The 27,363-nt window shown below is 41.8% G+C and overlaps 3 protein-coding genes across 11 annotated transcripts in view; 1 reads left to right on the top strand and 2 right to left on the bottom strand.

The window, feature by feature from the left end:
* Positions 1–210: 210 nt before the first annotated feature.
* On the bottom strand, positions 211–8,052 carry dnajc14 (DnaJ (Hsp40) homolog, subfamily C, member 14). The gene is made up of 7 exons (XM_010781951.1): positions 7,966–8,052; positions 5,492–6,925; positions 5,315–5,421; positions 4,838–4,957; positions 4,537–4,697; positions 4,202–4,304; positions 211–3,517 (listed from the first exon to the last, which is right to left on the bottom strand). Exons 2-7 carry the CDS (start codon positions 6,707–6,709, stop codon positions 3,223–3,225), a joined length of 2,004 nt encoding a protein of 667 aa, XP_010780253.1. The 5' UTR covers positions 6,710–6,925; positions 7,966–8,052; the 3' UTR covers positions 211–3,222.
* A 1,101-nt stretch (positions 8,053–9,153) lies between these two features.
* Positions 9,154–16,325, top strand: nab2 (NGFI-A binding protein 2 (EGR1 binding protein 2)). Its single transcript, XM_010781939.1, has 8 exons — positions 9,154–9,344; positions 9,550–9,633; positions 9,998–10,894; positions 11,133–11,266; positions 12,017–12,068; positions 12,246–12,360; positions 12,511–12,696; positions 14,766–16,325. Exons 3-8 carry the CDS (start codon positions 10,007–10,009, stop codon positions 14,861–14,863), a joined length of 1,473 nt encoding a protein of 490 aa, XP_010780241.1. The 5' UTR covers positions 9,154–9,344; positions 9,550–9,633; positions 9,998–10,006; the 3' UTR covers positions 14,864–16,325.
* A 2,698-nt stretch (positions 16,326–19,023) lies between these two features.
* The window catches only part of LOC104954758 (uncharacterized), a 10,059-nt gene continuing 1,719 nt past the window's right edge, over positions 19,024–27,363 (bottom strand). The window contains exons 2-6 of one of the 9 annotated variants that reach the window (XM_010781947.1): positions 22,030–22,108; positions 21,520–21,605; positions 20,768–20,896; positions 19,736–20,103; positions 19,024–19,612 (exon numbers count right to left, since the gene is read on the bottom strand). In XM_010781947.1, the coding sequence (XP_010780249.1) occupies positions 19,457–19,612; positions 19,736–20,103; positions 20,768–20,879 (636 nt within the window). In that variant the 5' untranslated portion in view covers positions 20,880–20,896; positions 21,520–21,605; positions 22,030–22,108 and the 3' untranslated portion in view covers positions 19,024–19,456. The other 8 variants (XM_010781948.1, XM_010781940.1, XM_010781944.1 and 5 more) reach the window with 8 other exon arrangements.

Genomic DNA, 27,363 nt, shown 5'->3' with positions numbered 1-27,363 from the left:
ACACACACACACACACACACACACACACACAGGTAATAACCAGAAAAGCATGACATGGGACCTTTAAGGAATAAGCAGATTTGTATCAAGATGTTTTTAATGATCACTTTGTCACTTTCATTGTCACTGTATGTTTAAAATGGTATGACTTTGATATGCATTGTTGTATAACTGATAAATAATTTGTGTAAAGGAACAGAATCACTTGTGCATAATAGGAAATCCTCTTTTATTATGAAAACCAGAGAAAGCGGGGGAAAGAAACCCAACAGTGATATTTTCAAACTGTTTACCAGCCAGGGAACTCGCCTCACAATTCCCTACAAAAAACCCTGATGATTGTCAGACATTTTTTGCAATACTTCTGCATAATCTGTTAAAACTTGGAAAAGAACAAAATGTGAAGTGTTGGCTCTTTCATTAACCTCTTGGACTTTAACCTGCTACCTTTAACACACAGCCCGTACATTCTGGAGTCGAGGTGTGGAGAACAATGCACTCTGCTCAGCGTGGTTTCAGCTGGGTTTCCCAGACAGGGACTGAATTACATTTTGACGGTTTCTTTGAAATTGTAAATAGGAACTGAGGTTATCAAGGCCTAAATGAATATGTAGGATGAATCACTGCATGTGGTCGATATCAGTTCTGATGATTTATTTCTGATTATCACTCGATTAATTTTACCCCAGTCCAAATGTCAAAACTAGTTTAAGGCCATTACATTTTTCTAACATAACCTATAACTTTTCTTTTATGCAATAACGCTTTCCCCCCAGAAATTATTATTTTTTATTTTTAAAAAGGGGCCATTTTAGTATAATGACTCAATCCATGTCTGGGAAACTGATCCAATGAGTAAAGAGAAAACTATTTGACACATGAAAAGAAACATGGCAAACTTAATGACCTGCTTCGATGAGCTCTAGCAACATTTGCAACAAAGATTCAAACCACCATTATGCAATCTATTGCCAGAATATAATTCTGACACTTGTGCTACGCCAGAGCTTGATGGTCATGCAACTTAAATGTTGTTTTTTCAATAATTTGACACTCATTTAACATTCAGATTCTACCCAAAAATAACTGTTATTTGCAAATGAGCTGTTAGCTTAGCGAGCTACACCTCCTACTCAGTTGCAGCTGGAGGAGGCTGTTAGGCTAAATCACTGATGACTGTTCAAAACCCTGCTGATGTTATTACAGGGGCGGATGTGCAAATTAACACAACAAAAGAACATTGAAAATTGTACTTTTCATCAACTGTCATTATAAAAAATAGCCTTTATCAAATGCCTTATCACACATAATTGCCATTTATCTATACTCTCACAAACTTCACATATCAGGTGTAAACAATAACATCTGTTTTCTTAAATTAACCGATGATGAAAAGAAAATTATTTCTATGCAAGAACCATACCAAAAAACTAAACCAAAAGTACAACAAATTATAATTTTCTGACCCTTCAAGTTGTCAAAAGTATATCAGCTTAATTAGATTCTCTGTGCACTTGTGACCTTGACATTTTAAAAGATTAACCACATCTAGGTGCAAGGGTTAACGAGAAGAAAACACCCGTTTAATACGCATGACAGCAAAACTAAGAGCCACATTATTTATTCCTTAAACTGAAAGCTAAGATGACACTGCAGGATGAAACAAAATCAACAAATTAAATTATTTTTAAACGAGCTCAAAACGTTTAACAATGTTGATTTGAATTGTTATTGTTTTACCAAGTTATCTGTGTGGGGTTGACTGGGTGAAAGTCATTACAGAAGAAATGAAATGAACAATGCTGAAGTGAAAAAAAAGGGAATTGACAGCATTGTGAGTTTTTATACAGGTCAGGCTTGTTTCAGTTTTTGAAATTAGCACATTTTCTGGTGCAAAATGAAATACATTTAAGACTCAAATGACTGTTAAACTTTGTAAATCGTTCAAACTGTGGCAGACTTTTCACTCTGCGTGGTTTTACAGTGAATCAAGCGGGGGCAGTGCAGAGTAGTGTTAGTATGTGGTCTTTAAAACAGAAATAAATCCCTGGTGAGGAATAATATCAGCATTTCAAAATGTCAAGGTGTCACTTTTAAAGTTTTGAATCAAAGCAGCTTGAGTTCAGTAACACAGCTGAAGTCCTTCCTGCTTAACTTGTTCAATAATAACAACATCAACCTGGAGCTGAAGCACTGAACAGCGGGAACACTTAGATTTGGATCAGTATTTCAAAGCAGATTTATTAATTTACCTATTCAGGTCAAGATTTGAGATCTTCACTCTCCTCTCTGGCTCAGGGGCCCTTGGTAAAAGAAGTTTATAAATGCAGGATGTGTATCTCTGGTAACTTCCATCCGGTTTTAGCATTTCAAATTCTGCACAAACGGCCTAATCTTTAATAGTCATACATTTGAAAAGATGTGTAACACTCACCACTGAAACTGGACTAGAGAACACAAGTTTTTTGTTTTTTTTACTTTGACCTTTCATTGAGTTACGTTAACTGATATTTAATTATTTGTCTGTCGGCACACTACCAGAGATACACACCATACTCTCAGATATTACTACAGCTCACCAATACAAATGTTGCAACTGCCCAAATTTGAAAATTTCCTGCGCTTTTTGTAAATTTGGTTCAGATGTGTTGGGTTTCACTGTTTTTGTAATCGTTCTTAAAATCATATGTTGGCAAGGTGAAACATGAGTAACCACTGACAGTAAAGCTGCCCACATCATTATCATCACCTTAATCACATGATCCATTACTCAATGTAACCCTCTGTTCAAGTGTCACTCACTCCGCTGGGAACCAACGTCTTCAACTAAGCTTCTGAAAAACATCAACAAAAGTGAAAAAACTGAAGTGTTACATTTCAGGTGAATAAATCATGCATTGCAGGATTTGGCAGGAAATGATGAAAGAAAAATGTTTTATTACAGCATCCTGATGCGGATATCAATGCCAAGGCTACAGTTGCCTTAAAGACCAACGAAAATATAAGGTGAGATGAGAGGTAAAGCACCGTCACAGCGTCACCTCTTCCACTCTCCTTCAATACTTCAGATCACACTCTGCAGTCTCTCTCCTCTGGCAGATCTGACCCATGAATTATCTCTGGTTCAGATCTTGGCATGCCAACAGGCAGGCGTGACACACATGGCCATTATTTACCGAGTCCCTGTGTTGCTATGTTGTTTCACTGAGAGGTTAACAGCCTTCACCTCTGGAAGGGTTTGCGGACCTTCTTCCTCCTCCGGGGGGGTTTGCCACCCTCAGCCCACGTCTCGCTGGGCTCCGGTCGCTGAGCCCCCGGCATGAAGAAACCTGTCTGGCTCGGGGGAGGAGAGAACGGGGGCGCTGCAGCCCCAGGTGGGTGATGAGGAGGGGGGCCCGGGGGGAAGAAGCCCCCGTTGCTAGCCATGTCATTAGGAGGTCCGCCCTTGAAGATACGGTTGAAGAAGTCCTGTAAATCTGCAGGGTTGGTGGGAGGTGTGGCGCTCTCTGAGGGCGTCCTGGAAGTCAAAGTTGGAAAGTTTAGATGTTTCGTTCTATTGAGATATCGTATTCTGCAACATTGGAGGTATTAAAGGTCACCTATTATGCAAAATTAAATTTGCTATGTCTTTTATACATAAATATTTGTCCCCACTGTGTTAAAAGATTCTGAAAATTTCTGAAAAAAATATGAAAATGAGCTGATCCAATTTTGGCCACTTTGTGATGTCATAATGGTTTGTTGGCTTGTGTAACCATTAGCCAATAACCAACCAAAGTAACACCCCCCCACCTTATCACCTGAATCTCCTCCGAGAGCACCACTGTGTTTTTTAAACCAAATGTCTCTCAGAGGGGCGTGGCCAGCAGCAGCTCATTAGCATTTAGAGCTACAGATACAGTATCAGCACTTAAACCAGGGCTGACACAGAGGGGTTTATGGCATGCTACAACGATCTGTTTGGTATTTGGAGCCAAACACTTCAGAGACATGTTTTGTTTATATCTGATACGTATAAAATATTGTTGAAAAAGAGTATAATAGGGGACCTTAAATGAAGAACAGTTTAATCTGCCACTGGTATTTACTTTTTACTTTCAAACAGAAAAACTATGGCTGGCAAAATGTAGGCCTGAATGGGGTCAAGGAGGATGAACTTGTAAATGTTTTAGACTGAAAACAAACACTTGAAAGGACATACCTTTGTCGTGTGGAGGTGGTGTTGTTCTTTGCACCGAAAGAGATGTGATACGGCACACGGTGCGTGTCAGGAGAAATACCTATTCTTTGGCAACCTGCCCATTCTGAAACAAGACAGTGTCACAAAAATGTACATGACCGAGAGGAAAAGTGCAACCAGGAAATGCTTTGAAGCTTTTCTATAACCTGCCATTACAAGTAGGGCGGAAACTAACAGTATAATCGATTAGCAAAAGAAGTGCTCTTTCTTTAAAAATCTGAAACTAGTTGATTAGTCTTTGCAGCACTGTTACTGCTGAGAGGAGCAGATGATCTTTAGAAGAAGCTGACGTTCACCTGTAATGTCATACACCTTGCCATCCATAAAGGCAAAGTATGTGATGCGTAGGCCCAGCATGCTGGACTCGGCCCACAGGTCCCCTTCCTCTGCACTATGGCAACGGTTGCATTCAGCACAGAACCGGGCCTCAGCAGGTTCACGATCCATCTCGAACCGCCTGCACAGACACAGGTCACGAAGGAAAAGGTTATGAAAGTTTACCACATAATACACGATTCAGCTGTGTGTAATACATAACGTTAGTCTGAAGAAATATCTGACACTGACTAAGATGATGTAGTGTGTGTAGCGACGTACTTGTGTTTGCCTTCACACTTAGTACACATCATGGTGTTCATGGCTTCCTTCAGGTCATCCTGCAGTTTAGTGAGGAAGTCGTTCATGGACTTTGAGAGCTCAGTTGCTGCCATTCGCTTCCTGCATGGGACCGAAATAGACATGTTTTTAACAATGAATATAACAGGCATAATGACTAAACTCTCAAGTAATTATTGTACAATTGTATTCCCATTAACCCAAATAATTTCAGAAGAAAACGCTGTTATCTATTATTAAATAATAGATGGTTTAAGACAAGTTTTTTATTTACTATCATTATTTTCAATATTTTCTAATTGTAGGACATTTGAATATTGAGGATGAGATGAAGTAGAAAGGATTTGTTTTTTTTAAGTATGCTACTCGTTACTATGTTTTTGATTATGCTTGATTTATTTTTTTATAATTAACTTCAAATGTATATATCCTTCAATAACAACTTTTTTGTGCACTCACAACTCATATTCTTGTCGAGTCTCTGGATTACTGACAATATCCCAGGCAGCCCTGAGTACTTTGAACGCCTCTCCAGCTCGTGGGTGTTTATTCTTGTCTGGATGTACCTGAACAAGAAGTGAAAAAGTTAAAGGCTGTACAAGTAAAAAATGTAGTCCTCTTTTGATTAACACACACCTGTACAGCAAGCTGTCTGTAGGCCTTCTTTAGTTCAGCCTCGGTGGCGTGCACCTCCACCCCGAGCACAGTGAAGGGATCGAGCTCCTCCTCTGGTACCTCAGCCAACGCCAGCAGTCTATCCAGCTCCTGTCCTGGCCCGCTCCTCCCCGCTCTGCTGGGTGAGTCAGGGCTGGACAGGGGTGCACGGCCATTCCTCCTGAACTTGCTTCGGACTCTTTCCAGCAGGGACCCCACCCTCTTCCAAAACCTTGACTCCTGAAAGGTTGTCCAATAGCGCTTTCCCCTTTCTCCACTAAGGCGACCCAATGCACATTTTGCCCAATAGTAACCCAGAATAACCAAAGCACAGAAAAGTCTCAAACAATATAAGGCAGTAGTCGTTACCCACTTCACTGACCTAACAGTTTTATCCATGAGGTCCGTTCCTGTGCATTTAGTCCATTTCAAAACCAGAGAAGCGTCTGCCTTCAGCCCTGCTATATCTGTGATCTTTACGAGGACCTGCTGCCCTAGGCTGTAAAGTTTCATTCCTCCAGTCTCAACACAGACTCCACAGTTGTGTGTTAATGTGACAATAATCTCAATCATCATGTGGACGCAGGAGATGCACCAGAAGCTCACAGACTCCGACAGCATCTCCTTAAAAGCTAAGAGGAGCTGGTTTCCTGTCCGCCTGCGGCCTCGGCTCTGATGGTGGTGGTGGTTACGTCTGCGGGTCTGCTTGTGCCGGCCTCCACTGGACGTAACATTTCCTTTAGGTAGAGAGGAAAAAGCACTTTGACTGCCCTGCTCTGAAACTGATCCACTGCTCCTCAATTTAAATCTCCGACCAGGACCAAGATTCCTCCAACTAGACTCCCCGTTCATGTGCTGCTCCTTCGCAGCTTCATCCTCTTCCTGATTTATAACATGCAAGTTCTCTTGATCTGCAGTGTCTTCATGCTCAGATCCATCTGAAACCTCCTCCGTATCCTCTTTGGCCTCTGGAGATCCATAGTACCCTGCTTCACCAATCCAAGGGTCATTTGGAGTGGCTGGATTTGGGGTGTCCTTAGATGTGGAATAGGCTGTTTGGTCCTCCAGCTGGCATTCGTCATCAGTCCGTCTGGCCTCCCACTGACCACACTCGGTCACTGATGTGGAATCACCATCAGGGAACTCCTCGTCAGCATCGGAAACGCAATCCATATCTTTCTCAGCTTCTTCTCTCTCCATCTTCCTTACAGCTGTTTGTTTGAAGTGTTGGGGAATTGGAATCTTATGGAAGATTATATCCTAGATCCATAATCTGTGGCAACATTTTCCCCAGGCCCTCGTAAAAAAGTGAGTCTGGGGGCTCCTGAGGGATAGTCTCAGGTCCACCATATCAGCCGCCTCTTCCAGGTGTCAATAAGGCTTTATCACATCTCACATCATGCATCAGGTGGTTATCTGAAAAGCAGGAAAACTTAAAGCTCAGTTTAAACCAATATTGTGATAAGCAGAATAGAGTATTGTGACATACAAAACATTCCAGGTTCAAGGTTCCCAAATGTGAGAACTTTATGCTTTTCTGCTTTACCTCAACGGAATATCTTTGTGTTCTAGTAAACTGTAACAGGCAATTTCATTATCTTCCGACATGTTATCGATATCGAAGATAATAGTTTTTAGTTTTCCCTGCTGCTACTAGTAGGCTACAATCAAGATGGAATGATAAAAATAGAATTCAACATGATATCGAGGAAGAATGAGTCATTTCACTTAATGATTAACTTACATGTAAAGCAGATACAAGACCTTATCTATCTAGCCTTATCTATCTAGTATTTGTAATAGTGAACTTGCAATAATTAGGACACACACACACTTGCTTGTAGACGTACAAAATGTACTAAACAGATTACATTCATGGAACTAATACTTAGTTGTTGGCTGATCCAGTTATACAATGAGGAAATGCCGTGTTTCTAGAAACGAGCTAACGTGACATGAACAAACGTTGGAGATTTTAGAGCCCAATAAAAAGCTACGAAAACAGCCATTATAAAGCGGGCAAACTGTCTGGCAGACTAATTAGACACTCATTTAACACCACCATATATTTTAAAGGCGGCTAAAGTTAGCAGAGTGTTAGCATGGAGAAGCAGTCAGCCAACAGGATGACAGACAGTCGTTAAAGGAGCTAAAATTAGATTGCTATCTGGCTGCCTAACATGACAACATTTCGACAAGATACGGTCTCAGACGAGGATTAAACGACAGCACAGAAGCAAACTTGGAACGTATTTAACTAGCAGTAAGCCAACCGAGCAGCTAACAGTCAAGTGAGCTAATAACAGCAGCTAGCCAGACATGCTAACGTTAACACTAGCGGCTGTTCCCCCTCATGTGGGGAGTCAGCTAAGGCATGTTGTAGACACCAACCTTACCAAGCGAGGAAGAAAATCATCTTACATTTTGCATTCAAACAAACTAGATGTCATATATACCTCTCAGTTAAGTGTGTAACCTTGTTTGTTATCAGACAGCCAAGTGCCCGTGTTGTTTTTTTAGCCACTTCTTCTTCTTCTTCTTCTTCTTCTTCTTCTTATTTGCTTCACTTGGCAGATCCATACTTACTTTCAGGTGAATACCACCACCTACTGTACCGGAGTAAGTAGAGCAGGAACTAGTTTACATGCATCTCTTTTTTTTTAAAGTGCACTGTACTATTGTCTACTTATTAAAAATTAGGGTACTTGTAGCAGGCTACCTGAGTATTTCAATGTCAAGCTGCTGCTCTCTAATCTAATACAATTCGGAGACTTATGATATAGCTTTTTACTCCACTGCATTGATCCAAAATCTTGAGCTTCTTTAAACATTCATCAATACCTTCACTTAACAGTAGTGCACATGGGTTTATACATCTTATTTTAAGGCATAGATAATATTTTATTCATTCATGTATTTTACTTCCCATTTAGCCTGACCTACAGCCTACGGCAACCTTTCTGACATTAATCCATCCATCTATATAATGCATCGTCCCATTATTCCATAAGAACATTATTTTACAAGAAAACCGGTAACCCTAAAACCGTCTCACAATAAATACAGTAGATGTATTTGGTACGAATGATGGTAATTAAAAATCAAATGAATAATGAGCATTTGGGTTGTAAATCTAAAAGCAGATCATGGCAAATCATGCAAAGTGCACTGAGTTCTACAACATGTGGTTCAGTATTAGCAGTGCAGTGGGGCAATCAAAAGTATATTATTTCCAGTGAAATGTTTATAGGCATAAACTTATATAAAAAAGTTAGATTTACCACTTGGTGTATATGTGAACATTTTCACACACACAAAATAATACAAGCATGATAGAAGTTGAGGGATGGGCAAGACTGTATGGCGTAACCTGTACTTTCAGGATAAGCCTACTTTACGACCCACCTCCACAAACCAGACCACTGTTGATTAAAAAACTCCCAACTCCTCATTGTTCTTTATTTAAGTATATAGTGGTGGTAGTGCTGACTACTTGTTTTGGAGTCTTTCACATGGAAACTCTGGGAACCCCCCACAGCTTCTGCATAAAAGACACATCTTGAAGACGCAGAGGGTTAACTTCAAGCCCCCACCACCACCCACATCTCCAATTTGAAAGCCGCCTCTCTACCGGGAGAGGAAGGCTCTTTTTCGGTCAGATGGCGTGCTGCAGTCCGCCCCCGTCATTCTCCAGCCCACACAGACAGGGCAGCCAGCAACCAATACGCTGCGCCGGAGGAGGATTTCTGCCAGTGATTTCAGACGAGCTACGATACGCAAAGGGGATTTACTACGCCAATCTGAGCTGGGGAAGCTTTCGGCGATAGGTAACAGGGTAAGAAACTTATAGGATAACAACTGCGATGTGTTTTAGGGTGTTTTCTACGAACATCTGGCTGAGGAATACTCGATGGTTTTATCTAATGTGCAACCAATATTCCAAGTGTTAATACTTTTTTTTGTACTCTATTCTAAATGTAACCTGCGTTTTATCTAATGTGCAGCCGTGTCTCATTGTCATTATTTTTTATGTTTTTTAGTCACTCACTCCGGGAGTAGCCTACCGACCTTGGAGATACACCATTCTGTAAAAACTCTCTGCACATCGGTCTGACCTGAATAAGGTAAGAGAGCATTCTCTGTACACCATCAATCATATAAGGGCTAAAAGAAAAAATAATTTAAGAAAAAGAAAGTTGAACATGGTTTGCATATGTAAGAAACTACTCCAAAGCATGCATCAACTTTTTATATTCATGTATTTTTTATAATAATAATAATAATAATAATCCTTATATTTATTATAGCGCTTTATCAATGAATCTCAAAGAGCTTTACAAATACACATTACACATACAGATCATACATGTAATGGTCATCTACTATAAATGCTTTATCATGATAGAAGAGGTGCAGTTCAGATGACAAAATACAACAAGATGTCTAAACCTGCAGGTTCATGTCTTCCTCTGCCTAAACTTTCCACAGCTGTGTGCCATGTCTCTGCCTCGCACACTTGGGGAGTTGCAGCTGTATCGGGTCCTCCAGAGGGCCAACCTGCTGGCCTATTATGAAACCTTCATTCAGCAGGGTGGTGATGACGTGCAGCAGCTCTGTGAGGCAGCAGAGGAGGAGTTTCTGGAGATCATGGCTCTAGTTGGCATGGCCACCAAGCCACTGCATGTGCGTAGGCTCCAGAAGGCCCTCAGAGACTGGGCGTCCAACCCTGCCCTTTTCAGCCAGCCCGTCTCAAACGGTCCTCTGGGGGGCATCCCACTGTTCAAAGTGGACGGCACAAGCTCTGGTGGATCGGCAGGCGGTCCCAGGAAGTCTCTGAGCAACGGGCAGCCTGGGTCCCCCTGTGAAAGGGAAGATCGGGCGTGTCTTACTCCGATGCACAGTGGGAGTCCCAGAAGCCCTTGCTCCCAGGCATCCCCACAGCCACCAGACTCACACTACAGGGAAAAACTGTCCCCCATGGACCCACACTGGCTCACCCCAGAGCCCGATGGGAACTGCAATCTCTCATCTGGACTCGAGGATGAGTCTCCCAGCCCACCACTGATGTCAACATGTCCTCCTGGTCCCTCTTCTTCTCCAAGCCCCTCTGCACTGTCCGCTTGGCCCGGAGGACAGCTGGACGGGGAGACGGCGAGGGCGGTGGTGGAGAGCGTTGACAGGCTCCTCAGGACCCTGCCCAGGTCAGATGCTGCAGAGGTGAAGACTCTTCTAAGGATGAACAAGAAGATGGCAAAGACTGTGGGACACATCTTCAAAATGGGTTCCCAAGATGTTAACAAAGAAGAAGAGATCAGGAAGTACAGTCTCATTTATGGACGCTTTGACTCAAAGCGGAGAGAAGGGAAGCAGCTCACACATCATGAGGTAAAAGAGACAAAGATGACATTGTTAAACATAGGGAGATAGAAGAGTTTGGAACATGTATAAGTGAACATTTTGCATAAAATATCACACAGACAATGAATCCATTTTAAAAATAAAAGTTCACAATCCAGAGTGCTGCTATTTATACATTTGTATACACAAAGTAAAAATGTATGTATTGTCTGCATTACATCTTTAAAGCCCTTTCCCTCCTTCACTCAGTGCTTTTCCTCCTCAGTTGATCATCAACGAAGCTGCTGCCCAGTTCTGTATGCGCGACAATGCCCTTTTGCTGAGACGGGTGGAGCTCTTTTCTTTGGCTCGGCAGGTGGCGAGAAAATGTGCCTACACCTCCACACTAAAGCATGCAAGGTAGGGACGCTGCCTGGAGAGAACAGTAATCTAGTTCACCACCAGCCAGTAACCAACACACCTCACACCTCGAGAAAAAAATCTGGAATATAGATTTAATTTCAATCCAGACCCAGCAACATGGAAACTCTGAAAATAAATTCATGGTTGAGTAGCATTTTTGTTGTAATCAGTCATATGGGAAATAAAGGAAATCATAGCAGAAAAACTCACTTATGAGTCATAGTCCTACCGGTGCATTTATCTTCTTAAGGAACATGGTTCAGAACACATGGGGAATTAAAGTCCAAACTCTGTGGTGTAAGAATGATGAGCAAAATTGGGGCCACACAGGAAAACAGAAATCCCCACTGTGTGTTTTACCTTGCATATTAGATTGCTATAAAATATAAGCTTTAATGAGGGTTTCAAATTCCCTTGTTTATCAGTGTCATAATTCCAGATATCATTGAAACAACTATATTTTAAAATTCTAATATTTTGACCAATATACAAATATATATTTGATATCATCCCCCCAAGTCCAGTTAAAAAAGGTGTAGAATATGTCTATTCTGTGTGACTTATTGTCTCTTGCCGCAACTTGACAAACACATTGTCGTGATTTACAAAAATAAAAACCTAAATCGTCTTCATCATTCACCTGCCGAAGAAGGAGAAAGATCTGTGAAAATAATGTGTTAATCACATTTCTTGTAGCTGAGGTCACAAACAAACTCTTAATTTCATTTCACTGTGTTTCTCCTGCAGGACAAATGCAGATGAGAACAGCCTACTGTGCCAGAAGAGAGCGAGACATGAGGTGAGTTTTCATAGAAGCACGGCTGCCATTAACAATACTCAGTGACATAATTACTTCCAATAGATTAATGTGTGTTTCTAACAAACGACCCTGTGGCTAAACGTAGCCAAAGTTCAAGTTACAAGTCAGTCATTTGAAGTGGGATATGAGCACTAAATTGTCAGTGATGTGTTTTAGGTAATTGTGCCTGAGAGTGTGTCCTCACTTCTCGGAGTGGAGAGCTCTGAGGGCTTGACCCAGAGGGCAGATGATGACAGCTTATCTGCAGAAAGCCTCGACAGTGTATCACATGGTAAACACTTCTCATCTAAATCATTAAGATATATAAACGGGTCATCATTTAATCAGCTGATCTTTAACTCCAGACATTCTTCATATTTATTTCTATAAGAATTTATCATTTGTAGACAGCATTTACACCCAAATCTGTGTGTCCTGTTAGACATCGGCTCACAGTGCAACCAATCTCCATCCCCCCGTCCCCACACCGACACGTCCAACCCTGCCAACTGGAGTCGCCATCTCATACAGCAAACGCTAATGGACGAAGGGCTGCGATTGGCTCGGATGGTCTCACATGATCGGGCCGGCAAGATCAACCTAGCGTCAGAACGAACTCACTGTACAGGTGACTTTTCCAATAATGACTTAACTATTACTGCTGCAACTTTTAAGTTTGAGTAATACAGCAATTGTTTTCAATGTTTTCAATATATTGTTTTGTCTATAAAATGTGAGGAAACAGTAAAAAAAAAATTCCAGTCCAAGATGGTGTCTTTAAATGTCATTTTTTGCCCAAGATATTCAAAAAGCAGGACATCTTCATATTTCGAGGCTCTTGCTTAAAAGATATTTTCTCGATTGACAAAATAGTTATCAAAAAGTATCCCATTAGTCGACTTATCGGTTCAGTTTCATTAACAATAATATACGCTTAATAATGAACAAGGTCTTTTTGCAATGCTTGTCCAACTATGTTAAAAAAAAAATAGTTTGATATTATGGGGAATACACTTCTTTGCTTTCTGGTAGAGATTTAGATGATAAGATCAACACTACTTTCATATTTGAACTGCAAATAAATATAGGTTCAGCTAGCAGCTGGTATTACACTAACCGGCTGCTGGCTCATATTTAACAGACATGAGAGTGGCATCAATGTTCTAACTGTCTGTGCAAAAGCAATATGAAATATGAAACTATTAGTTAAAGTTGGAAAGTGGGGTGATTAAAAGCGACCCAGTTGACACATGGGGTTGAATAGAAAATGACAGACAGAGTCTTCCTAACCTTTGCTAACAATGAATATTTTATAGCTCTACAGCTTGATCTGTAGTGAGTCACAATCTCTCTGAGGTGACGCCTCCCACCATGCGCAGCTGAACTTCAGCAGTCTGTAAATTAGAGAGGATAGAAGTTAGAAGGGGAAACAGAGGGAGGTGTTGAGTGATATATGGAGAGGAAAGGAGTGAGAGAAGGAGGGTAGAGAGCGAGAGAGGATGGGTGGTGTTACACTGTTTTAGCACTTCTTCCATACCCTGTTACTGTAGCAATTTTCTGACGCATCACAGATTCTCACAAGAAAAGCAAGTGATCTGGGCAAGTCAGCCGTTCTGGGCTGTGTCGAAGAGATGAAGCGAGGAGAAGGAAGCCAGCAAAGACATGAGGGGGCGGGCAGGGAGGGTAGGGAGGAAGTACTCTGTGGGCGGCAGAATCGGACCCCCCCTCTCAGCAGCAGCTGACGTCAGAGTGTGTTAGGAGCGTGGGCTGAAGGGCGGGATGGATGGGGCGTGGGGGCGAAGGAGTGGGAGGTAATTGGAAGGGCGTTGCATTGACTCACCAAGCGACAGTGTACAAAAATAAAACCTGTGGGCAGAGAAATGGCAGAGTCTTTTTTATACAGCTTCTCCCACTACCAAAAGGACTGCGGAAATAACAAAAAATGACATATGTTTCATCTCTGACGTCGATCTCCCTCGTCTTGGTTCTTCTTTTTTCCGTCTCTCTGAACCAAGTTTCCTTCACATGTCTCTCTCATAACTGATCTTCCTTCATATTTCTCATTACGTGCTATCGTTTTTTTTATTGCATCTGTTCTTCATCAGTTATTTTATTACTGCTTGCTGTTAGGCCACATGGACATAGAGGTCTTCTTAATTAGCAAATTAATTAATGAATTTTCATTGACTTTGGGACACAAGTTAAGTGGTATTTAAATGTACTACTTCTCTTGCAAGCTAATTAATGCACATCAGAAAATACAAAAACAACAATGAACATCAACTTTGGTTGGATTCAATTGTTTGTATTGTTTACTTTATTTGTTGACCGCATCACCTCCTTACAGTATCACCAGCTCAAAAGAAATCTAACTTGTATTGCTGTAGACCTTTTGTTATTCAAAAGCTTGGGTTTGTCATACACCATGATGAGTTCAGTGCATGTGGGAGAGTTTCTCAGTGAATTCCCCAAACTATTATTCAGAGGTCTTGAAACACTTGTTGCATCTTGAGTAATATGACTGAGCTTGTGTACAGTATAACCTCCGTTTTATAATAACTGGCTGTCCGGGCATTGTCAAACTATGCTGTTCAGATATCACTCAAAGCACAAAAGACATTAAAAAATCGGTATTTGTCATTCAAGTGGCTTCGCTTTCATATCAGGTGATATCTTAAACTTGATCTTGCTCCACAGATCATGACGGTAAAGTGGAGAGGCGGAGCTCGATAACAACGTGCAGGAGCAGCAGCCCTTGCATCACCAAAGACGAGTCTAGTCACCGGGGAAAATGAAAAAACTCCTCCGGCCTGCCACTGAACTCTGTCCGTTTTACAGGTTGCTACTGACACTGACATCTAATGGGAAGAAGACTACAGTAATTATTTGAATTAAGGACTGATACCATACATGTGGAGTGACTTCTAAACACTGAAAAATATTCCATTTTGACTTTATAATCACTAAATATGAAGGGGAGACACAGAAAGTGGGAACATTCAATGTTTTTATATGGAGAAAAAACATAATTAAGAAAATAAATCTAGTTTTCAGGTCAGTTTTTATTGTAAGAAGTGCCATGTGTTGACAGTGCGGCAGGTTTTAAATTAAATGGGCTCTACACAGTAGAGGGCACTGTAACTTTGGAAACAGAGTCTCTTACCTTCATCCAGTAACATACTAGTTATGTTAGGGGAATCTGTTGTCATAGGTAAACTTGTACTGACTTTTATAGCAAGTAACAGGCTAAAAAAGTGTATAAGCAGCTCCTCACCCTCAGGAAAAAATGTGATATTTTAGTTTTTGACGTATGTGCATTGTTTAGGATTCAAAGATGGTAATACTCAGCTGTGTGTTCACTCAAATTGCCGTTAGGTTCAGAGGCCTTTTGTTTTTCGCTGCATCATCCAATCGCCCATATGATCTAAACAAATGGGTGGTGGTTTATTAGATACAAAGCCGCAGGTCTTCAATATCCTCTCCTTCACATCTTTATGTAATGGTATTTTGCACAAGCAGCTGGTGTCTAGAGATGATTTTCCATATTTTTCATTTTCTTAAATTCTGTGAGAATGCCCCCCAGAAAACCTTTCAAAAGCTGGTCGAAATTTCGTAAGAACACCAATGTTTCTTTATTTTATTTTCAGCTGATAGATAACATTTGAGTTGCCTCTCTACACATCAGGTTACAGGCTCTTGCTCCAGAGCAGGGAGGATGCTGCTTTTCCCCCTCCTCTTACTTGAATAGGTGCCATTTTACAGCCTGTGAGGACACTGCATTCAAAACTACATTGCAAGATTTAAAGGATAAAAAAACAAAACCACAGCATTTAAAAATAAAAGAGAGGTGATAAGTGTAAATGTTTAATGCAGTTTTATTTAGGCGTGGCGGAAACAGACAATATGGCTGCATGTTTTTCTGATGATTTCTGTAGTCTTAGATATTAAGTTAACTAATGGTTTACTTTCTAAGCTTTAGAAAAATAAAAACCCATGCAGAGGTTTACAGAAAGACATTTGCTTGACTCTCGATACAGCAACTGCTTCAAATTATGCCAGCCTATTTGACCCTGATTAAAGTTTAAGTGTTTTCAGACTTAATGTAATGCTAATAATGACTTTTTGTATGCTTAATCACAGAGTATGTCAGTGAGGTAGCTTTCTGTGCATCAGTTACACCTGCCTGTCATTTGAGCATTGATAACCTCCTCAGTTTATTATGTTGCAAAACAGATTATTTATTTTGTTACATCTCAATAAATGTTATTTTATTGCTTAAAGCGTGTTGGTTTCCACAATAAATAATTTCTTTGAGGCTTTTCTGATGTGTTTAAGAAAAGGGCTGCGGGAGCTGCGGGAGCTGCGTCACACAGCGAGCGACACCTCTGCGGTCGTATTGTTTGTTGCACTGACTCTCTGCACTGAGCCTGGATGCTGGCATGACTCACCTGTACCACCAATGTAACCAGCGCTCATTCACACAAACACACAGCAACTCTCTCTATTATCAGACAGAGAAGATAAAGACAAACAAACATCATACTACCTATAATAATTTTGTACTTTGGTCAAGAATAAAACTTCCCAACAATTCATGTATTGCCATGACGAGACAACAGACAACTACTAGTTGTATAGTTGTTATCTGACTGTTACAAAAAAAAACTCTATACAACTAAGAATACAATATTTTAAAGGGGCCCTATTTTGCTCATTTTCTGGTTCATATTTAGTGCCTCTACTCTACATGTTTGGAAGCTTTAATGTTCAAAAAGGTCTTACATTTTCTCATACTGCCTGTGCTGGAGCACCTATTTTCACCCTCTGTCTGAAACCAGACTACTCTGATTGGTTAGTTGGCCGGCTCAGTTGTCATTGGTCAACCGCTTAGAGATGTCCCACATTCACATTCAATTTGTTGGAGCACTAGCCAATAGAAGGGTGAGTGTTACGTAGTGGTGTAACTATGTCCCGGACGTAAACAAAAGCGTCCAATGGAGGCATTTAATGCAGGAGGGGAGTATGTCCGAGGGACGTGAACTTTGGGATTTAAGCACAAAAACGTATACAACACACAACAGGAAAGGGAAACCCCCTAAAGCTTAATAGGGCCCCTGTAGCCTTTTATGAGCTGAACATTCAACTTTCGTGGCCTTTATGTTGAAAAACGCACCACAACTCATATACAAGGAGCTTTCTGTACTTTTTCACTATGGACTCTTTTTGTAAACACAGTAAACACAATCACAATAGGTCAGCATTAGGTACATAATCTACAGAGGATCAATGGGGAAAAAACTGATCCTTTGACTGAAGAAATATGGCGCCACCACCAGGTCAACATTTCTGTTTATCAAATTGTTTGGTTAATGACCATAAACCTGCAAAACATACAACATGCCTATCATAACCAGCAACTGTAAGAATACTAAAACGCTAAACTTCAATGGTAAACATAATAACTTTTATAATTATTTCTAAATATCCACATGCTAACTTGCTAGTTTGAAGCACCGCTGAGCATGGCTATAGACCTACAGTTCTGTACAGTGTTTCAGTAGGCTACTGTAGACTACTGTAGTCTTATTTAATTTCAAGTCCTCCATCAACCAATGTCACATACACCCTGTTCAGATGTTAAAGGTGAAGTTCATGCAAAATAAATTGCTTTTTATATTTGATTACACCAGACAAATGATCCTTTCCTCTGATTATGTGAGCGACAGTAAACGCGCAGCAGATGAATGCAGCCGTCATCATCAATCAGCTGTCAGCAACAATAATCAGGCACTTTAATCTTTGAGTCTATTCTTAGCTCATGCTCTTTCTTCAGTAACACAGCAGAGCAGCATACAGATTATCAGTGTAATGCCTCACAGCAAACATTTGAAAAGCATCAGGAAGGATATTAATGAAATTAGTAGGTTTATCATCTGCTTACACATCTTGAATATTTTAGGATCTTCCAGGTGAGCATTCAAATTCCCCCATTGCATGCAAATATGGGCAATATTAATAAGGATATTTGAAAAAGTTAAGAGTGCCTGCAAAGCAAATTTGAAAATCTTGTAACAAAAGGTTTTGAATAATAAATTTCTGCAGATTTAATTATTTATTATTGTTTTCTTCAAGCTTGCATAGATAAAGTGGAACTGCAAATGTAAAGATCAATCAACGTACATACTGACATGATTTTTACACCAATTTGGAAATGGCTATTCTCTTACAACATTTAGTTATTATAATAAAAATGTAGAAAATGTCATCTTAACCCAAGGTAAACTAATGTACAGTTACATAAGTGTACAATAATCACTGGTCAGTGAGTGCTGAACCCAGTCCCAACCATTTCATAACAGGTTAGCAACAACAGCAATTTGAGACGACGATGATGTAAGACATGTGGCAGTTGATGCTCCAACATGTGGAAAGAAAGATTTTCTGTCTTCAAAACAGATATAATCTCCTTTTCAAATAGTTACTTAAGATCATAAACCCCAAATAGTGTATCTCTTTCCAAAACTACCTTTGTTAAACATTTTTAATTAGACACAATACAAGCCAAAATGACTTTGGTGCTCCATTTTGTTTATGTCCAAGAGCGACAGTAATATTAGGGTTTCAGATTGAAAAGAGGAAAGAACGCCAATTTGCCTGAACATTACAAATCACCATTTATTTCAGAGATTTATTTCCCTTTAAAGGCCGTGTAAGCCATCAGGATCTTATGGTCTTCAAACACATGTAATATCTATTGATCTCATTACGTAGAGCAATGTTTCTATTATCCAAACATTGTACTTCACCAAAGTAGGAATGGAAGTTTCACAAGTTTGCATTGTATTTCTAGCTAGCTTATCATTTAAACACTGCATTGTAGGGTAATGTAAAAAGTGGACTCAATCTGAAGCCTTGATATTGGCACCTGTTTTTTTGATCATTTTCATTTTGTTTGTTTTCAAACAAGAAGTGACAAGAGAGTATTGAGCTAAATACCAACCAAGACATGTTTAGTCGACCAAAATGTTACAATTAACTTTCATAAACTGAAACCAAAATGTGAAAGATATAAAGTTCTAAGAGAAGTAGCAACGGTCAAGCAACCTGTTGGTAGCCACCTCCTAAAGCATACCTTTCTTATCATCTGTTTTACTATATGGGCCCACAATTTACAAAATCAACATATTGAAGAAGACTTGAAACATACACTCATCAGGAAAACATGAATCTTGGAAATCAAAGTAGAAGTAGTCTCATTTTCTTTTGGAACCACTGGAGACTTTTGTTGGCTATTTGAAAGAAAGCAGGCATGTTGGCACTGGCGTCACTCTTGTTGCTGAATGATAAAGACACACTCATGTCAGGAAGAGAAGACAGATCAGTTGAGTCTAGGTGACGTGGGTGTACAGATGGCGTAGGAACTCTCCTCTGGTGGCTGTGTCCCCGGGGAAAACCGCCTGGCAGAACTCACAAACATGAGACTGCAGCACCACGTCTGACATCAGCATGTCTCCAAACAAGGAGGGGCCTCCTGTCGCGGGCATCTGACACAAACACAGAGGACACGACATGGACATTTTTGAGGAAGAACATGCTAAAAATCCAATGCCAGGTTTGAGGACCCTGGGCCAATACAGGTGGGATTGTTGTCCACTGAAGAGACCTACCCCCACTGTGTGCATTGTCCTGTCTCCAATACGATTATCTGTGTGCCCCGCATCCTTTGAGACATGAGGACAGGCTCCTTGCAATCTCGGGATGTCAAAGTTTGACAGGGGTGCAACCATTTGCTCAGACTTCCCACCTGCCTTTCCCGTCTGATGAGGCACATCCACATTGCGCTTAGATATATCTTCAGCTAGGACATCGTAAAAGGTCCCCACGTTTTTAGAGAGGCCAACAACGCCACAATGTGCTGCAGGGTTGCATGATTTGGAAGTTTGACACTTTTCGTGGAAATATACAGGTATTTCTTGGGTACACTGGACAGGGATGGACATCAAATCACTCAACTCTCCATTAGGAACAGCGGTACCTGCAGACAAAGAGGCTTAGATGTTAAAAGGATAGTTTTAAAGTTGGTTTGTTTAAAGTGTTTATTTATAGCCAGTGTATAAATAGTGGTCAGCGAGCCCAAAGTTTGGAAAAAACAACAGAAGTTACTGCTCCTAAAATAAAGCAATGTACTGCTGTGGACTGGGGCAGCAGCAAGAGTGGTTGCCTCCATCTATCCTCTCAACAAAGATTCCTCTGACAAAAATCATAATATTACCTTGCAGAACTTGGGGGTTGCTAGTTTATTTGCGCTACTGTGTGTAACACAAACAAATTAAATGCAGTAAAATCTTATTTTGTTACATTTTACTGCACTCAGAATTCTATTGGAATTCATATTGTCTTTTCATTTGTTGCAATAGTCTTGGCTTTCATAATTGTAAAACATTTGATTTTTTTTAAAATTTGGTTACGTAATCTACTTTCTGTGTCTCCACTTAAACCAAATCAAATTCCTCGTACTGTATGTGTAAACCTAGTTGGTAATAAAACTGATTATGGTTATTTACTTCTTTTTGTTGTTGTTCTTTTTTCCTTTAGGTTGCTAAAATATTTTTTGCCTATGTCCTCTTCCACAACCGCACAATGAATGAAAGCTAAGATATGATTATGGGCATTTGAAATAAATTAGGCTTTAAAAGCACCTTGCTGTTTCTGCAATGCTGTTGTGAGTTGATGTAGCAGAGCTGCCTGTCTCAGGCAAAGCGACCTCAGGTGGAGAAACTGCTGGTACAGTTCACTGTAAGCTTCCTCCATCTCACCAGCTCATGGATCTGCAGATGTTACAAAAATGGAAATAAAATGTAATCTTGTATATATACAGTATACTTAGCAAATACAGATGTGTTACTTATTAGGAAAAATATTAAGAGTCATCAGTCATGCTAGCTCCTTGGCAGTACTCAGATATAGTAGAGCTTTGAGCTAAGAGTTAATGTCAGGACGAAAACATATTATTATTATCTTATTTTGGTTTGTAAGCATCAAATATTTAGTGACCCCTTGTGCCTTGTATAAAAGCACCTTCATTATGCATGTTAAGTAGCTGTTGTTTTTCTTAAATTAGCTAGAAATCAGTCTACCATTATACGTGAAATATTACTATATCCAACTTGTAAAATTACCGAAGGCATTGCACAAAAACACTACAAATCTTTAGTGACAAATTGCATACGTACATACATATGTCAGGATTGTCCTATTGTAATAGAAAAAGCTGTATGTGCTTTAAAATCTTCTCCGTAGAAATGTTGATCCTGAATGATTAGTACCATATGTGTAATACAACAACAAACACAAATCTTTCACAAGACCTTTTCTGCCTCTGTGCAGTGATTTAAACTCATACTTCTAAAATACACTGCACTGTCTTGCATAGTACTGAAACTGAACTTACCCCTTATGAACTAATCCGTCACTGAATCCAGGACTTCTTGTCATTTGATGACAGTTGTTTTTCAGTCTCCTCCTGCAACAAGCTTCCTTATTTGTCAAGGCAAGAGACACTGTCTCAGTATGCAAATCTAGACTGAAATCTAGAAATGTGTAGAGCACCACAAAAACAACAACTTTCTGACAGTGAAATCTATTTACCAGATGAAGTCTTACCAACCACAGTGAGTGAATGAAAAGTCTGCTTCTCCGAGAGCAGCAATGGAAAGTATGCTTTACTCATGTAACAACACAGTGTGTTGGAAAATGTTAAACATAAGGAAGTAGCTCTTGAAAATAGGGAAGTGTAAGCATTTAAATATAAAAGGGAACCTCGCCTTCACTCAGACTCTGCAGATTAAATATAAGCAAGAGGAAAGAGTCAGGCTCTATTTGTTGTTGCTGTTTAATTTATTAAGATGTATGCACTGACTCAGTATATCAGTACTGGTAACCCTTCCTCTTTTAAGCTCACCTGTCACTGATCCTAGAATTCAGGGCTTCTTCTCCTTTCATAAAGTTGTTATTAGCCTTATCCTTCTCCTTCAGGTTTCCTGGTATTTTCAAGGAAATAGACAGTGTAAGTATGCAAATCTGGACTCAAAACGTCTTTACGGCCTTCACTCAAACTGTTGTAAATGAGAGTCTGCAGAGCAATGTTCTATCAAGATTTTAAAATATGTGTTCAACAGGGTAGAATGTATTTTCCGCAGAATGGAAAAGGTGTTTCCTGCTTGCTATCCAAGTTACTGCACTAGTGAACTTTTCAAATATTCAAAGGCTTCATTGTTATATGCAAACGGGGGGTGACGTATTGTAACCCTAGTTATATCTCACACAGGCTCCGCCCTCTACTGGACTCTATGGGTACTACTCTCAACCATGCTATGCGAGCATTCACCTACTGAGATACATAAACGTAGCGGGCCAATCGGGGCGAGCCTACCTGAATGCGCGCTAAGGGGGGGGGTCAGATACCTACTGACCCACAGCCCCCCACCCCACTCACCAGTCCTGTGTTGCCCCAGCAAGCACAGACGATGAGAAGGAGCCAGACATGTCCAAGAGATAAAACCTTATGAAGGGGCCTGGCGTAGACCAAGACGCCGCCGTGCATATGCCCTCCACACTCACGCCGTTGAAAAAGGCTGTTGATACAGCCATACCACGTGTAGAGTGTGCATGGACCCCAGTGGGGAAGGCTCTCCCCGCCTGTCCATAGGCATGTGAAATGCACTCGCAGAGCCATCCTCTCAGGAGTTTCTTGGACAGAGCTTTACCGGCCACACCATCCCCAAAGCACACAAACAGCTGTTTAGTGCGCCTAATGGAAGCCGTGCGCCCTACATAACATGCCAGCACACGCACCGGGCAGAGGAGGTGCAATTTAGCCTCCCTGTCCCCAATATGGGGTGGAAGACCAAAACCGTCTACTGTATAGCCCTCGACCTGAACAAACTCCTTTGGTTCTTGGGAACAAAGGAGGTGTTCGGTCTGAGTGTCGCCCCGCTACGGTCACCCTCATGCCATGGTCGCGAAGCGGCTGAAGCGCTGTGGCCACACATTTGCTGAACGTGCGTGGGGATAGGGAATAGCCAAACGGTAGTCTGTTGTACTCGTAGGCTACCCCCTGGAAGGCAAAACGCAAATACTTTCTGTGCTTTGGAGCAATTTTCAACATGAAAGTAAGCGTCCTTCAGGTCGATGGTTGTGAACCAATTACCCGGCTGGCCTAGTTCCAGTAATTGGTTTACATATGAACTTTTTGCAGGCAATGTGCTGATTCAGGCAAACGGATCCATCCGCCCCGCTGGAATGGCGAACGTGAAAGGCACCGCCTCGGCCATATCCTGGTCCCCCAAATACTCGAAGCAGAGGTGGTGGGGATAGGCGCCCACTATTTAAGCCAGGGCAAGAAGGACAGGCCCGGGTCTCTAGTAGTGTCGACTCCATGGATAACTCTTTCTTCTTCTTTCAAACGTTTGACTTTCTCTGCTTCAGTTGTTGCTCGCTCGCTGAAAAGAAAAGGATGACGGGAACGGGAGGCGTGGCCGCCTTATATACGGTGGGCTTGTGCACGCATTCAGGTAAGCCCGCCCCGAGGGGCCGGCTACGGTTATAAATATACAAAATAAATATATTTGTGTGTCATTCAAGCTCGGCTGTGTGACAGACTGAGAGGCTCTGATAACCTCAGCTCAGTGAGGTAAAGGGACACCTTTATATGATCATTATAGTTATACAAAAACGGAGATGGAGCACTCGAGTCCTGGACTCTGACTCGAGTGCTGAATTTCGGGACTCAACTCACGCACTGATTGAAGCGGACTCGACTCGGACTCGTGAATTCTCGCGCGTGATGACTCTGACTCTGGAATTTTTAACCCACGATGACTCGGACTCGACTTGTACATTGACGCTCCGACTTGGACTCGGACTCGAGCAAGTTTTGTCTCGAGTCACTTAATTAGCGGTGTAAATAGAACAACGATTTACATGGACTCTCCCTATACAAAGTCTCGAAAAATTAATGAGAATAGTTTATACTCACCTGTTTGCTACGAATACGTTTCCAAAACAAATGATAGTAAACTTGTTGTGTGTGTATGTTACTGTTTATAATTTGTGTTGTTAGACTTGATAATGTTTATAAGCGATTTTAAGTTGGACATTGGAGAGAGATGATTATGTTATTAATGTTATAGTTTCATTCACACACGACCACAAAAACGCCCTCTTTTTGTACGCGGACGTTGCGTGTCCACTCACCGACTCTACTATGAGCGGAGTGGAAAAAATTGTAGAGTTCGAGTGTATAAACATTGACGGTAGTAATAACCGCCTCACCCCTATATTCTATGTGACCTGAGGAAGACCATGTGTTACGACAGAAGCAATGGGGCGATTCTAACGCCGGAAAATTTTGTTCGGGACTTGTCGCCCGGGCGGTACGAGACAGTCAGACACACGAGTCAGAAGAGAGAGAGAGGATGGAGGGGGGGGGAGAGGGTTGGTACGCAGATGAAGAAACGTGGACTCGTGCAACGACTTTTTGTCTGTTGGACGACAAATTGGAACAGCCTGCTGTCCCGTCGAACGAAGAAGGACTTCGTTGGCTACGGGTCTGTTACTCTTGTTAGAGAGTGTCCCATGCCCTACACGTTCCACAACGTTCGTGAAAGCACGTTCCGGCGCGGTAGAACGACAACGGGGGAAGTACAAACTCCTGGTGAAATGACAACTCCTGTCAGGAGGTCCCGTTAACGTGCACGAGGTGTGTCCCAGAGTTGATGTCAGGAGGAGAGTAGTCATGCTTCTGAGACCCCGGTTGGTTCTCTCGATTAGAGAAAATCCACCGAGTCTTGCCACGAACAAGCGAAAGATGCGCAAGACTGAAGGCCGACACGTCCCGGGAGAGGGGGGACTCATTCCGTCGACTAAGCTGTGCGGGTGTGGAGTCTTTTTTTTTTTTTTTTTTTTTTTTTTTTTTCTCTTTTTTTTGTTTTTTTTTTTTTTTTTTTGGGACGAGTACCAGACCTGTCTGTGAAGTCCGGGAAGTTTGGATCCTAGTCGGCGACGAGCGGTCGCCTGAGAGTTCGATACGATTACAAACAAAACAGGAAACGCAAAGAGGTACAGACAAGACTTCCAGAACGGAAGTTACGAGTCTGGTACAAAATCCGCCCAGTGGAGGAGCTTCAACACGAGAGTAGTGAGACTATCTACAGTGTTTCGGTCCGGTCGTGTGACTTGTACGTTTGTTTGAAGAAGAGGAGCTCTTATAGTCTATACATGGACGGTACTATTAAAATCTCCTTTTAGTGAAAGTCGATCCTCGAACGGAAGTAAAGTGTCTGTGCTATAGAGAAACGGGAGGAGAAAAGAGAGATAAGAAGAGTTTGTGTGTCATGTTAATGTTGTGTGTGTGTGTGTGTGTGTGTGTGTTTGTATATGTGTGTGTGTGTGTGCTGTGTGTGGTGTGTGTGTGTGTGTGTGGTGTGTGTGTGTGTGTGTGTGTGTGTGTGTGTGTGTGTGGTGTGTGTGTGTGTGTGTGTGTGTAAGAAGTGTGTGTGTGTAAGAGACGAGAGAGTGTGTGTGTGTGTGTGTTGTGTGTGTGTGTCTGTGTCTGTTGGTGTGTGTGTGTGTGGTGTGTGTGTGTAATGTGGTGTGAGTGTGATGTAGTGTGGTGTGTGTGTGTGCATAAGAGCACAGAGAGTTGTGTGGTGTTAATAGAGGAGTGCTGTAATTAAGAGAGAGTGTGGATTGTGTGTGTGTGCGTGCGTGCGTGCGTGTGTGTGTGTGTGTGTGATTCATTATTTAAATGGACGGGTCGCCGAGGTCGTGACGGAAGCTGTGATTACGGTCAATCGGTCCGAGTCGACAACAACCGAACCATTGCACCAACAGAACAATACGGTCGTGTAGAGAAGTTTCCCAACACTAAGAGTCTTATACAGATTAGTAGAGGTCCACATGACGAAGGTAGACCACCAGTCGACGAGGACACACTCCTGAGAAAGAAACTGGTGCGAACGTTAAACGATATAACCAAAGCTCGGAGACGGGACGTGAACAACCGCCCGAAATACGAATATTTAATGGGTGAATGGCAAAGACGTAAAACGTTAACGCAGCAATTTGTCCTGACAGGAACCGTCTCTGGTGAACACCGTACCTAGCCAACGAGCGTTCCGTATACGACCTGTCCGTCGACGGACCTGCGACGTTAGTACAACCATATGACTGAACAACCCATGTTACAAGGGTGACAGACGCGATGGACGTATTTTCACGTGCCCGCGTCGACGACGCTATACGGCGAGGAGACAAAAGTATTGTCAGTCCGCGGTAACTCGTCTTCAGGAAGGGTGACACGCCAGTTTCTATTACGCGACCACTGGGGCGTCTATTGGCGATTAATGAGTCACTTCAGGGTATCAGAGCGCACTCGCGTTGACACGCGTTCAGAAGGAACATTAAGGAGGCAGAGAAAGCGAAAAACGCTAGTATTGGGTTCAACACATAAAAGCTGTGTCACCGCCGAAGACCTTCGGTTTGAAGTAATGCAACGTCAGCACTACGTTGGGTTTAATATAGTGCGTCAAAGGAGCAGGAGGTGTTAAGAAAATAACCGACGTTCGACATCGGTGGGTAAATCGCTAGGCGACATCTCTCGAACGACCGCGGCACTGCACGAGGTCGCGCAGAGGGCCTTTTCCAACAGCACGGCGTCGTGACGCCCGTCGCTCGCCCCGACAGTCGGTAGTTTACAAACACGAACCGAAACGGTCTACTATAAATAATGTGCATCACATGAGGAATACCATTGAGTTAAGTGTAACTGTCATTTACCGCTTAATGACAGACGCAGACCAGATGTCTTGGGAAGACCATCCCGACAGACTCGGACTTGGAACGGCAAATTTTTATGGAAAAAGAGACCGAGGTATTATACTTAGAGAGACGAGCATATTGAGGGTTGTTGTACGTTATTGTTGCATTACGGAAACGCGAGACTTTGATGGCGAACCGGGTCGGGACTCCTGTTTTTTATGTGTTTTTAGCGCCGAAATTTTATTAATCAAACCGCAAGTCAAAAACGAAAGCAATTGCAGCCAATAATTGGCAAAAAGGTGTATTGCTCGTAAACGCACCGACGAGAAAAGGTTACCACCTTCGGTCTTACACACTTTCGATGTCGTCCCCTACGCCGCCCACAGAGACCTGTAGAAATCTGACACTGTCGACACGCGGGTCATGCACTTGAGCGGAGCGTCGCGACGCTGAGCGTCCACGGTGTGCGGCCTGT

The sequence above is a fragment of the Notothenia coriiceps genome, unplaced genomic scaffold (assembly GCF_000735185.1).
Source record: "Notothenia coriiceps isolate Sejong01 unplaced genomic scaffold, NC01 NC01_scaffold00023806, whole genome shotgun sequence".
Lineage (NCBI taxonomy): Eukaryota > Metazoa > Chordata > Actinopteri > Perciformes > Nototheniidae > Notothenia > Notothenia coriiceps.
This window is presented reverse-complemented; position numbering and strand designations above follow the sequence as displayed.